General features: G+C 37.6%; 2 protein-coding genes across 4 annotated transcripts; one reads left to right on the top strand and one right to left on the bottom strand.

Moving 5' to 3' along the window:
• Positions 1 to 4,868: 4,868 nt before the first annotated feature.
• On the bottom strand, positions 4,869 to 7,254 carry LOC128741997 (chitobiosyldiphosphodolichol beta-mannosyltransferase). Of its 3 annotated transcripts, none has more exons than XM_053838160.1 (4): positions 7,105 to 7,254; positions 6,452 to 7,030; positions 5,657 to 6,223; positions 4,869 to 5,601 (listed from the first exon to the last, which is right to left on the bottom strand). In XM_053838160.1, exons 2-4 carry the CDS (start codon positions 7,006 to 7,008, stop codon positions 5,385 to 5,387), a joined length of 1,341 nt encoding a protein of 446 aa, XP_053694135.1. In that variant the 5' UTR covers positions 7,009 to 7,030; positions 7,105 to 7,254; the 3' UTR covers positions 4,869 to 5,384. The 3 variants fall into 3 exon arrangements, with proteins under 3 accessions (XP_053694135.1, XP_053694134.1, XP_053694133.1); XM_053838159.1 differs by having other exon boundaries at positions 4,870 to 5,601; positions 6,452 to 7,034; positions 7,105 to 7,253; XM_053838158.1 differs by having other exon boundaries at positions 4,871 to 5,601; positions 6,452 to 7,034; positions 7,093 to 7,253.
• Positions 6,439 to 11,566, top strand: LOC128741996 (uncharacterized). Its single transcript, XM_053838157.1, has 8 exons — positions 6,439 to 6,468; positions 9,529 to 9,577; positions 9,640 to 9,720; positions 9,774 to 10,219; positions 10,309 to 10,471; positions 10,530 to 10,717; positions 10,778 to 10,949; positions 11,015 to 11,566. Exons 1-8 carry the CDS (start codon positions 6,439 to 6,441, stop codon positions 11,497 to 11,499), a joined length of 1,614 nt encoding a protein of 537 aa, XP_053694132.1. The 3' UTR covers positions 11,500 to 11,566.
• Positions 11,567 to 12,210: the final 644 nt, after the last annotated feature.

Below are 12,210 nucleotides of genomic sequence, written 5' to 3'. Positions count from 1 at the left end.
TCCTCGTGGACGATTAGATTAACGCCAGAGTCTCGTCTGTTCGTTGTTAAAGCTAACGAATAGAGCTTTCTGATAGTTCACACGGACACTCACCCTAGTGAACATGAAATAGACGTATATACCGTGGAACAGCTGGATGCAAGGAAATGTGAACAAAACCGAAACACATTCCGAAAATAACGATTTAGTTGTGTTCCGATTTGGAAATTTAATCAGGAAACTTGGTGACAAATGCATGCAGCTTCCTTGTTTAATGGCTCCTGTTGGCCTCAGTTTCAAGCATGGCTCTATTCTCACAGTAACTTCATTTAAATTATTCAGGTGAAAACACAGTTTGCGATTCTGAGACTGATCTACGTGACTCCAGTCACCTGGGTCCTGTCCAGCGATCGGTCCTCCATGGTATCTGGAAGTGCGCACTTCAACCCCATTTTGGACCAAACGGTGCAGAGGATCACCACTTTGACACAACTGCCAGTAGACAAAGAACAGTCTCAATGTCGATCAAATAGGCTGCAAAACACAGCTCTGAGATCCAGGACCCACCCCCAAACATTCAAACCGTACCGATACCACCACAACAACGCAAATACTAACATCCTTCTAACGCGTTCAGCAGATAAAGACAGTCATATCGAGATGAACCCATGTAAACGGTGTTACATACCGGCGAACAAGCAGAAATTTCGCCAAAATGCAACTAAAAATAGGGTATTTGTACCTATATGAGTCGCTGTTCACGGAATTCATTCTTTTCATGTCTATATAGAATTTCAATAGGTATGTCTTAGATTTTCTGCGGTGGCCCAACCTGCACAACATGGCCCGACTATGACATTTTTTGTCTTCACGTAAATGCCTATAATTTTTTTATTTTTCAAGCAATCAGTTCAAAACTTTCAGGAAATATATCTTATTCTTAGACCTTTGCAACGATGTATTTAGATTTCCAAAATTGCTTTTGAAACGAAAGTTATGGGTGAATTCCAAAGCGTGGCCCAACCACGACGACACTCCCCTACATATAATTTAAATAATACCGAAAGCGCTCTTTGATTTCAATAACAACTAACTCAGAATTGTGCGCTACCAAACTAGCAAACTAAACAATGACCCTACACTGAACAACGCGAGGAGAAACGACTCTCAGTAGAGTACAATGCTGGCACATTAACCCCAGTAATTCATTCTTGCTGCTTGAACAATTGCATTTTAAGGTCTGTGCTTGTACAGACAACCTCTTGCGAACCGTGACAACGCTGACACTGTGTCCATAAGTGACAGGTGTTCCTGAAGATCCGTCCAAATGGACTAAGCTCCATTTAGCTTAAACTGAAACGTCATTGCCCACAAAGCAAGTGACAGCTGACACTCGTAAGGAAGCATCTCTTCCTCTTGAAGACAATAGAGGTTTTCCGTCAGATCATACCCCTCCTTTTCTTATTTTTTCTCAAAAGTACTCCCAATACGAGTGAAAATGGTGCAAAAATATATTTTTTTCGTTGACTCTAGAATGTACTACGATTTTTTAAATAATGCAAATTGCAAGAATGTTAAGTTTCTTTTCACCAAATCACGAATGTTGAGTTTTAAAAAATTCGTTTCGGCTGCACTGCTTATCAAAACTTCCAGATTTTCTGGCAGCATTGCACAACAGTTTTTGACATATGTGTATCAGCGGTAGAGTGAAAAGGACAAAACGAATGAAAAGCTAATGATTACCTTCTTTTTCATTTCGTTTGTTGCTTGCCACAAGAGTAAAGAGTGGCACAAATGGTTTCGAAGTGGTGAAAATAGAGGACACTGGTACAAAAAGGCATGTAATACATCCGAGAAGTGACGGATTGAAATATACTTATTTTAGTTTTCCATTTCTACAGTAGTTAGAGGTTTTAATAAAGAAAGTTTTATATGGGTATCATTTCTAAGAGTTAAAACCGAACATTTAGTGAAAAAAAAAATTTTTGACGGAAAACCTCTATTAGGCAAGAATCTTAAATATTCCCACCCCATCGACAGACAACCATGCTTTTGCCGCCAACATCTCTGCGTGAGCGAAAATGAAATAGCATTTCATCACTTCGTTTCACTCTACTGCCAGCAGCTTGATTTGGGCCCGTTGTCAAATTTTGAGCCCAGGACCTGCTGTCGCTGACGTTCACTGCAGCTCGATATAGAGATGTCGGTGGGGTGAATATTCCCTTTGAAAGTTGCCAAGGCTCTGACACACGATACGACTATACCGGCCTTCGCCGTTGTAAACACTATCCATTCAGGACCACCGTGTCATATCACTCATATTATTTGTCTTGTTTCTATTAATGAATCAAGATCAAGGCAGTTATTCTTTTGCATTTTGCAGCACTAAGACTGTTTCGTTACTATTAACTGACATTAACTGTATTTATTGAGACCGCTTCGGTCAATTTTAGCTGTAACCGCTCTGGTAAACTTTTATTTATTTTTTTTCATGCTGAGACCTCTCCGCTCAACTTTTTACTACTTTTGTTTATTTTTTTTATGCTGAGACCGCTCCGCTCAACTTTTTTTTTATTATTATTGCTGAGACCGCACCGCTCAACTCTTTCATTTTTTTTTCGCTGAGATCGTACCGCTCAACGTTTTTTTTATGCTGAGACCGCTCCGCTCAACTTTTTTTTATTATTATTGCTGAGACCGCACCGCTCAACTCTTTCATTTTTTTTGTTTCGCTGAGATCGTACCGCTCAACGTTTTTTTTATGCTGAGACCGCTCCGCTCAACTTTTTTTTTATTATTATTGCTGAGACCGCACCGCTCAACTCTTTCATTTTTTTTGTTTCGCTGAGATCGTACCGCTCAACGTATTTTTTTCCACTGTTGCTGAGACCGCTTCGCTCATGCAACTCATAATTGACTTTAATTAGGAACGCTTCGCCCACAAAATTCAACTTTATCCTTATAATAAGCTACAATTCACTCGATTCAATATTTGATTTTCGCTTCGCTTACCTATCTACTGCGCCATGTCGTATCCGAATCCAAAACACATCCTTGGATCTCGAAGATAGCACACAGAATGACTTCGCTCGCTATTCTCGCGTTCCTCGACCTTACGGGAAACGTTGTCCCACTCAATAGGATTATATACATGGCTGCCAGAAACAATATCGACTCAAAGTTTGGGCAGTGCTAACATTTTGAAAGTGACATTATTGTTTTATATTTAAGTTCATAACTAAGCTAGCTATGATTACTCTTGATTTGATCATAAACATTTGCTTACATTCAACCATGTCATTGCTATTCACTACAAATGTATCCATAGTAACTCCGTCAGGGCGAACTCGACGCTCCTCCAATGAATGTCAAAAGATTGTGCCCACTTGTGCTTAATATCCGCCATTATCGCTCGTGGAAAGCTGGATTGAATATTCTTGGTTACACCACAGACAAACAGACGAGACACTCGCGTTAATTCCATCGTCCAATAAAAAACCACTCATTTTTCAAAAAAGCATGTTTCGCAACAAGGCTACACCGCGGCGCGTGAGTGTTGCTTCGAGTTTTCAGTATAAAACCATTCAAATGTAAAAACCCTACAGCATAAAACCCTGCAAATTCAAGCTACTCCGCGACATGCATAACAGAGGGTGCTAGTGTGCAAGCAAAATGTGTAGGACGATGGTTTTTAAAGGATTTTCTTCTATGTGTCATGTCAGTTCGTCAGTGGTTACACTCTGGACCACTGTTGCCTGCACATAATAAATATTTAGGGATGGCAATTACCGCCGAAAATGGTTATCGATAACAATCGATATTTTCCGTCGTCTTATCGATATTATCGATAATTTTAAAAAAATTTCTGCCGAATTTTGTTCGATTTCTGTCACTCATGTCGAACATGTTGGCAACACCTAAATTCATCGACATTCTTAGACAAAATTTTCTAATGTCGAATTTGTTTATTCATTCCGGATTGGAACTGGATGAACTTTTTGTGTTCATTTGCTCCTATCTGACAGATAAAATTCATGCAGTTTCAACCCGGATTGAATAAACAAATTCGACATAAGTTTGTACACGAATGATGGCCTTAAGGATGAATCACATGGTAAAGAAGTGAATGCGGGTGTTTAATAGGGGGGTATGTCATATAACCAATGGTATAAAAATATCGATAATTATCGTTAATCCGAAAATTTTATCGATGTTTCGATAACTCGGAAATATCGATATTATCGATAAGTATCAATAAGTTTTCCATCCCTAATTATTTTAAGAATTACTTCGTTTGCCGAACAACAGCTCCCGAATACGCGACAGTTTATGCGACCCAATTTAGAGTCCCACGCGAAAATTATTAGCGTGGTTATTTTCTGCGTTTACCGTTTAATTTAGCAGTTTGAGCCATAAGTTTTTCGTTATTGCCTCCCCACTGCACTCTTCCTTGGTCTTTTTCAAAAAGACCTAAGCTGATGTATTAAAGTGGATTTGCATAGCCGTAGACTTGGTCGAGTTTAATCATTCAATACGTTGAGAACAATGTATCGGAAGCTACGCGACTTGAATTCTTTGAACTAATCCATGTTTGGTAAAGCGAAATGGGTATTATGAGGATGTTTTTCTTTTTTAAATAATCTGTGAAAATTTCAAAAATTGATTATTGAAAATTAACGCGAATTACAAGTTGATACGCTTTTGCTTACCCCATGAAAGAATTGACGAGTGATTGTCAGTTCTAACTTGACAACCAATTTTGACATCCAGTTTCGTTTTAGTTGGGCCATAGCCCAACTAGCGAAGGCCCAACTAAAACGAAGCCCAAGTATTAGAGACCCAACCAGCGAAATTCGACTGTAACTTATTGTCGTATTCCCACATCCCACTTAGAATGACTATATACAGAGTGGCGACATGTCATCCCAAAAGTATGCAATACTCTAGCAATGCTTATTTTCTTTCTCTTTCCTACGTATGCGTTGGATTGGTCGTCTGCTCGATTGGAATGAGACTGACAGATAATTATCATTCCAATTTTGACATTATCGCCACTCTAATCCCACTAATGAGTTTCAGCAACACTGAAAGCGATACCGCGTTATATTTTCCAGTCAACGGTTGCTCGTCGCTTTCAGCCAATCAGAAATTGGGTCAATTTTAAGTCAACGCCGCGGTAGTACACTTGGCACGTCCTGTCCTAGCTGCTAACAATGACAAAATATTAGACAGTGTTCACTGTCCAGGTCCAGGTTCCAGCATATTCATTCTGCAGAAAAAAATCAAGGGAACGGGGCGCCGCTGAGCTTGCACTTCTGAGCCTAATAAAAACAAGAATTAGTTATGAAAAACACTTAGCTAATGTTATCTTTACGTAAAAATTTATCGTTTTGCATACTAAATATCTATAACCTGTCTAATATATTTTGTACATTTTTTTTCCAATTTTCGTCCCAACGGAGCTGCTGAAATTTTGTGAGATTTTGATTGATCACTTCCTTGTGATTGATTATGGCGAAATTGTTAGGAAAGTTTCGAAACCACGTACAGATTAATTCAGAAAGCTCCGCAGCATTATCAAAAACAAAACCATTTTCTCCATGACGCACTAGCTCCTCGAGGCTAAAATAAATGTGTATTCAAAAACCAATAACCAAACTCATTGCTGAATACATACCACTGAAACTTGATTGCGCACACGGGTAGTCCAGAACCAAACATATCGACTATCTTCATGGGCAGATCTAAGCCACTAGAGCTGTAGTGCAGACACACCCCCAAATCACCAGTGCTTAGTAACTTAGGATAATCATCATTTTCTAGCCACGGTGTGATGATACTTACTTTTTTCCACACTTTGCTGTTTATTATTGATATGTAGTATTCCTTTAATGGTCCCTTGCCTGTTATAATACAGACCAAGTGCGGATAATGCAAAACATCACTAGTCGCCACCTTTTCGTACAGTTCTAGTGCGGTAAGCAAAATGCTAAAATCCTCGTCAGGAGTCCAGCTAGTGCTAGATATCAAGATTCCCGATCGACCAGGTTTGAATTTAACCTGTCCATCAATATACTTTATGGTAAATGCTGATGACTCAAGAAACTCTTCAGTTTCCTTTCGATCAGATTCACTTCCCTTAAACAACGGAATCGTTTTCGATAGCTTCATGAATAGCTCATGTTTTTCTTCGATACAAGTAGGTTGAAATTGGTTTGGTGGCCGGTCATACAAGACCGTTGATCTAAAATTTGGTATATATTCATAAAAATTACCCATCCCACCGAAGCATAAGTGATCCACAACTTATCGGTCTATTAGTAATCGTTTATACAGCGAGAAGCATATGTAAGTCGGAAATTGCAATTCTGTGTTTTACTTACTTACCTATATTGGAAGTCGTGGATCACTTGTGCAACCATGAAAAAAATATTCAGAATGTATAATTGTATAATATTCATGTCATACCTACCTTATGTTGAAAATTTCGTCTAGGTTCTTTTGCATCGCCCTCGTCACACACAAATTGACATGCGCTTTTCGACCGAAATGAGACTCAATTAGCCTTGCCATCTTAACAATTTGACTATTTTTATTAGAATTTATCGCCAAAATAGTATGCGTATAGTTGTGCCAGTCAATAATTAGTTTCGTGGATCTCGCAAAAAAGCAGTATACCTGACAAACAATTACTGTTGGAATCGCCGGAGGATTTTGGCATAGTATGAATTTAGGTCTTCCAACGCTGATAAGCGCAATCAGCAAAGTTAGCGCTTGCCACATTGTTTTAAAAACATATTTCACCATGGTGGGAAGATTCAAGTCCGGGAACGGAATTAGTGGGTGAATTCTCACATTAGAGTTATTTGTTATATCAAGCAGTGGTTGTGTCTCTACATAGCCAATCAAATCAACAAAGAATCGGGTCTCAGAGAGGCTTTTAACATGATATTGCATTCGCGGGCTCCTACCAATATCGCCCAATACGATGACGCAAGCATTTTCTATATTTGTTTTAGTAGTGTCCATCGTGGCAACATGCAGCTATTAGCTATCTAAAAATAAATATTTCACAATTACACCAAATCGTTTTGAAACTGTATATTTGTTTACAGTATTGTTTACATTAACATTTAATGGAAGTAATACTATTATTTATAACTTCGGGTACAAACTACAAAACAAACACAACCCCGCAAAGAGCGAAGCAAGACCAAGACCGCAAGACACCTTCAACTTCCACCACACGACACAACTGAACCAAAAACCAATAGAGTTTTGCACGGGCGAACACAACCTCGCTTCTTTACCGTCTATCGGTGGTTTTAGAGAGCCTTAGAGAGTCGCCATCTGAAACAAATAATCTATAGCAACAATGCAGCTGCGTATGTCAGTGTTGCCGCACGCACAGATTATTCTGTGATCAACAGACATTTGGAATAAATAACTTTTATAAAATCTGGATATGTAATTCCTTTTCATGATAATTTTACCACAGTTAATGGTCGTACCGTAAATAGTTATGCTGCTGTTGTCTGTTATTGCTAATTCTTTTGAGAACCAGCGATTTAAATTGAAGATTTCGAGTTTCTCGATGCTACATAAAATAATAACATCCTCAAGGAACCTTCCTCTGAAGCTTTCATTTTTAATAATTCATAAAAAGCTGCTAAAAATTTAGAAAGATCTACTCAAAAAATGTTCTTGATTGGAGATGGCGTCTCTCTATCTTTAACAGGCTCTCTAGTCGTTACTCTTTTTAAGGCTCTCTAATCGGTGTTTTGACAAGTCTCCTGTTCGATTGGACTTACTTTTGACAACTGATTCTGTTCGATCTTCGATTGGAATTTTCGGTTTAAGATGGCGACTCTCTAAGGCTCTCTAGGTGGTTTGTTTACATCGTAGTTAGAGTGACTATATACAGAGTGGCGACAAGTCATCCAAATGTATGCAATGCGGGTTTTCCAAGGGTTTTCTTTCTCTTTCCCAACCCGGTAACAATGTGACAGCTCCCATACTAATCAAACGTACCTAAAACTGCTGGTTCATGGTTCACGACAGATGTTTGAAAGCGGCGTAAATATCGAAGAAAGAGTTTATTATCATTTGTTTTGGCAAAAAATCCCTTGTGCATATAAGATCTGAATTGGTTTATTATTTCAATAGAGTATTTTACGAACTGACAATATTATGTTAAGTACCAAAACGTTTCCGTGGTAATGACAATAGCAGCATAACTGGTTCTTCTGTCATAATAACATGCTCTATTTGGTTCTGTCATATAACAGTGTGTTTTTTGTACAACTGCAACGATCTCTATTGCTTGGATTTACTCTTGAATTTTGCTTAACTTGTTCTGTTAACGACAAAATCGATCCAGCAATCATGAAAGAGCATTTCATTTTGAATTTCGCAGCGGATAACTTTTAATGAAACACGCAATATTCAAATACTTTAGAGCAGACAACTCGTACACAAGAATGACAATCTTGTAATAAATACCGCTTTTTATCTTGTAAACAAATCAATCAAACAACCCACCAAGAATTCAAACAGTTTTACCGAAAACATGAAATAATGCTGAAATAATCAATACGCACTGTTCAAATCGTTGTCCAGACAGCTTTTTGCGTTCACATTTAACGTAACAAAAATTAACATTTCCTTTGGAAATCGAAGGTGCGTCAATTTTGACTGGCACGTAAAAATGATCGTCGCGACATTTTTGACACTGGCGGGTGTTATGGCAAACTGTTAATAACTGTCACTTTGTTACGGGGTAGCTCTTTCCTGCATACGCGTTGGATATGTCGTCTGCTCGGTTGGAATGACACTGACAGATAATTATCATTCCAATAAGGTTTGGCACGGGCGAGCATAACCTCACTTCTTTGACGTCTATCAGTGGTTTGTTTACATGGACTTGGAACATGGGTTAACAAGTTGAAACTGAATATTGCTGAAGCCCTTAACGGCAAGTTGGAAAAGCACAAAAACTGCCATTCCAAGTAGTTTGGAGGGCGACACTGCTGGATAATACGCTTTTAAAACGTTAAACTCCAATTTATACATATCGCGTTTGCCTAACAAATAGTAAACAAACCACGAGTGGATGTCAAATGGGTGAATTGCATTCATTCCGGTTCATTCGTGACGTCACCTTGCAAAACCTTATTTTGACATTGTCGCCACTCTGTATATAGTCACTCTAATCGTAGTGATGTCCGATTACACTGAAACAAACATCATGGTAATGCAAACTATGTTACCAATGTAGAAAATACCATTCTCATTAAATAGTAAAATTAACCATGAGCTGTTCGGAATTACTATGACATACTTATATCTTTACTTTGAAAATGGTATAAATAAAAAGATTTATCATTACTTTTTACAAGACTAAATTTTTAAACCCACTCTGAACATGGTATTTTCTTCAGTGATAGCAAATTTGCATTTGTTCGCCATTTTGATGAAAGCGTTGCAACAGATTCGGACAGAAAATTTTATTTTGCGTACGAAATCCGGTATAAAATGAATGCCAATCAGGTTGAAATAAGTGTTGACGACTACATGGCTGACCCGCAATTCATTATCGGTAAGTAGTATGAAACCTTCGTTGAAATGTAAATATATTATATTTTCATTTCCCCACAATAGAAACTGAAAAAAATCCGGAACTACACAAACTTATAGTTGATGAGTGGGAATTGGATCCAGCTATTTATGCTATTTTAGTTGGTAAGATATATTTTGTCTACAAATTCAATCATGCTTAAATATCGCCATTAAAGGACATGGAATTACGGTAGAATATTTAAAACTATCGGACGAAAGAGCACTCGAAGATGTTTTTTCGGTTGCCAAATGGACAGGGCATAAGCATGCTCTGCGTAAAAAGCTAATTCAATGGGAAGAAAGCGCACTATGTCCACAATTTCCGTCCAATACAGAAATGCCTATGGATGTGGAAAGCTGTGTGTTGCCCGGAGTATCAGAACACAAGCTACTATCAACTAGTGTGACAATTCATTTGCTCAATGATATTTTGAATCGTAATGAAAAGGGCAAAATAATAACCGAACATTACCAAATGCACAACAAATTGGATTCTGAACAACGAAGATCTTTGGCTCATACTATCGTCGATTATTACATTGCTCGTCGCCGCAATTTTCCGCTACCAGACATGGCACGATTCGCCCAGCTCATCTCTGAACGTTTTCCTCCGGAAATCCCGGTAGTTACCATAAATTTAATTCATAAATAAATTCATCATGACCAGCTAAAAAAATAGATCTAATTTTAATAAACATTTTTCATTTTTAGGAAATCTACTATAATCCACGAGACTATAAGGCGAACAAAAAAAACCCATCGGGTTTAATTTATGATCGTTTCCACAATAGACACAAGAAGACTTTGGTTAAGAACAAGCGTGTAAACGTCTTGCAAAATTTGCATTCCAAAGCATTGGAACTTTCGGCTGCAGGTAACCTTAAAATTACAATAATATCAAAGTACAATTAAACAGTATATTTTTTACACAGAGGTTGAAAGATTGACGGCTTTCAGAAACTGGATGCGTAATAATTCAGAACCCGGCGAAAAAGTTTTTCAACAGTGGAAAGAGTGCTTTTTGCTGCGTCTTAGGAGTATTCTAAAAGACGAAGATGTAAATAAGCAAAATACCATTCAAGAATGGCCAAGATTATGTGATAAAAATGGATACTTATTGGTAATTATAAGTTAGTGCAAATATAGTAATACTAATAATAATTAAAAATCTTTATTTAAGGTTGATTGCGATTTTGACATCCTACACGAGGGAATAAACAAAACAAAAAATCTGTTTGAAAATTGGGAGCAGTTCGCAGTTCACTTTATAAAGTACATTCAGATAAGCAACATAAAAGACCATTTGTCTCTAGAGCTTGTGATGTTATTGGATGACCCAAATTTACCTCTAGGTATATTTGGTAATTTATGAATATGAGGCATATATATGTATATACCTTTTTTCTTGTATTTTCAGACTCCCGTGACTACATTATTTGCACTGTTTTCCATGCTATTCTAAAGCCGGTTAGGGCATCGAATAAAAAACTACCAACGATTCTTCAGGCGCAAATTGACGTATGCCGTATATTCGATACTCAACAGGAGTACAAAAAGGCGCTCTGTGATTTGCGAGAAGAGTTTACTTCTAATAACCAATCATTGTCACCTAGAATTTGTGTTATTGGAAAACCTAACCGTTTCGAATCATATTTCGTCGTTACCAAATCGCTGGAGTATCAGCTCCCTTCTTTTCTACGTTGCCTGGATGTTGTTCTAAAGCTCAAAACTATCCTTGGGTTTGAGTATCCTGAAAGCTGTGAAATTTTCTGGTGTTTCATCAGTAGATTTTTTTACAATATTGACTACATGCGAAAATCGAAGAACACTCAGTTGTTACAGTTATTAGCATATTTGAGAGAGCACCATAATGAACTGCCAACTGTGCAAGGAACCGTATGATAACTTTCAATATCTTCTCGATCATTTAACTCTGCTACATGGAACACCATCAACCTTCAAGTATAAATGTTCGATTTGTATACCAACAACTTCATTCCAAGATGTTTATCGTTTCAAACGACATGTTAACATGCAGCATGCCCATGTTTTTGAGTGCAAAGTCGACAATGAAAATTACACACCTTACCAAGAGTCACAGGAAATTTCAAATACAGAGGAAAATATGCCAATTCTTTGCGATGTGGAGTTTTATACAGCAGCGTTGAAAAATGACGAAACGGAAAAGGAGAAAATAAGCGAAGAGAAAATTTTAGATATAAGGCATAGTCTACGAAAATGTATTTTGAATTTCACACTTAACCTACATAGTAAAAAAAATCTTACACGAAAAGATGTGCTCGATCTTCAAAGGGATATCTCCAGAGACATTGTCGTTCCAATATGTGACACATTGAACTTATTAGCACCTATACCCGAGGACCCCTGTTTCCAACAATTATTAGATGATTTGCGAGACCCGTTTCAGTTTATTGCTTCAGAGCAAAAATTCAAAAGCCAACTTAAAAATATGCATCTACATGATGCACCAAAAAGTGTAAGTTACAAGGATAAAGAGGGAAATATCCGTTCTAAAAGTTGCCTGATGCCAATCAAACATCAAATCAAAAAATTTTTCGAGACTGGAAATATTTATGAAGAGACAATAGAAAA

Source organism: Sabethes cyaneus, chromosome 3 (assembly GCF_943734655.1).
Source record: "Sabethes cyaneus chromosome 3, idSabCyanKW18_F2, whole genome shotgun sequence".
In the NCBI taxonomy this organism is placed as follows: domain Eukaryota; kingdom Metazoa; phylum Arthropoda; class Insecta; order Diptera; family Culicidae; genus Sabethes; species Sabethes cyaneus.
Note: the sequence above shows the minus strand (reverse complement) of the source record. Positions and strands in the feature narration are given on the sequence as shown.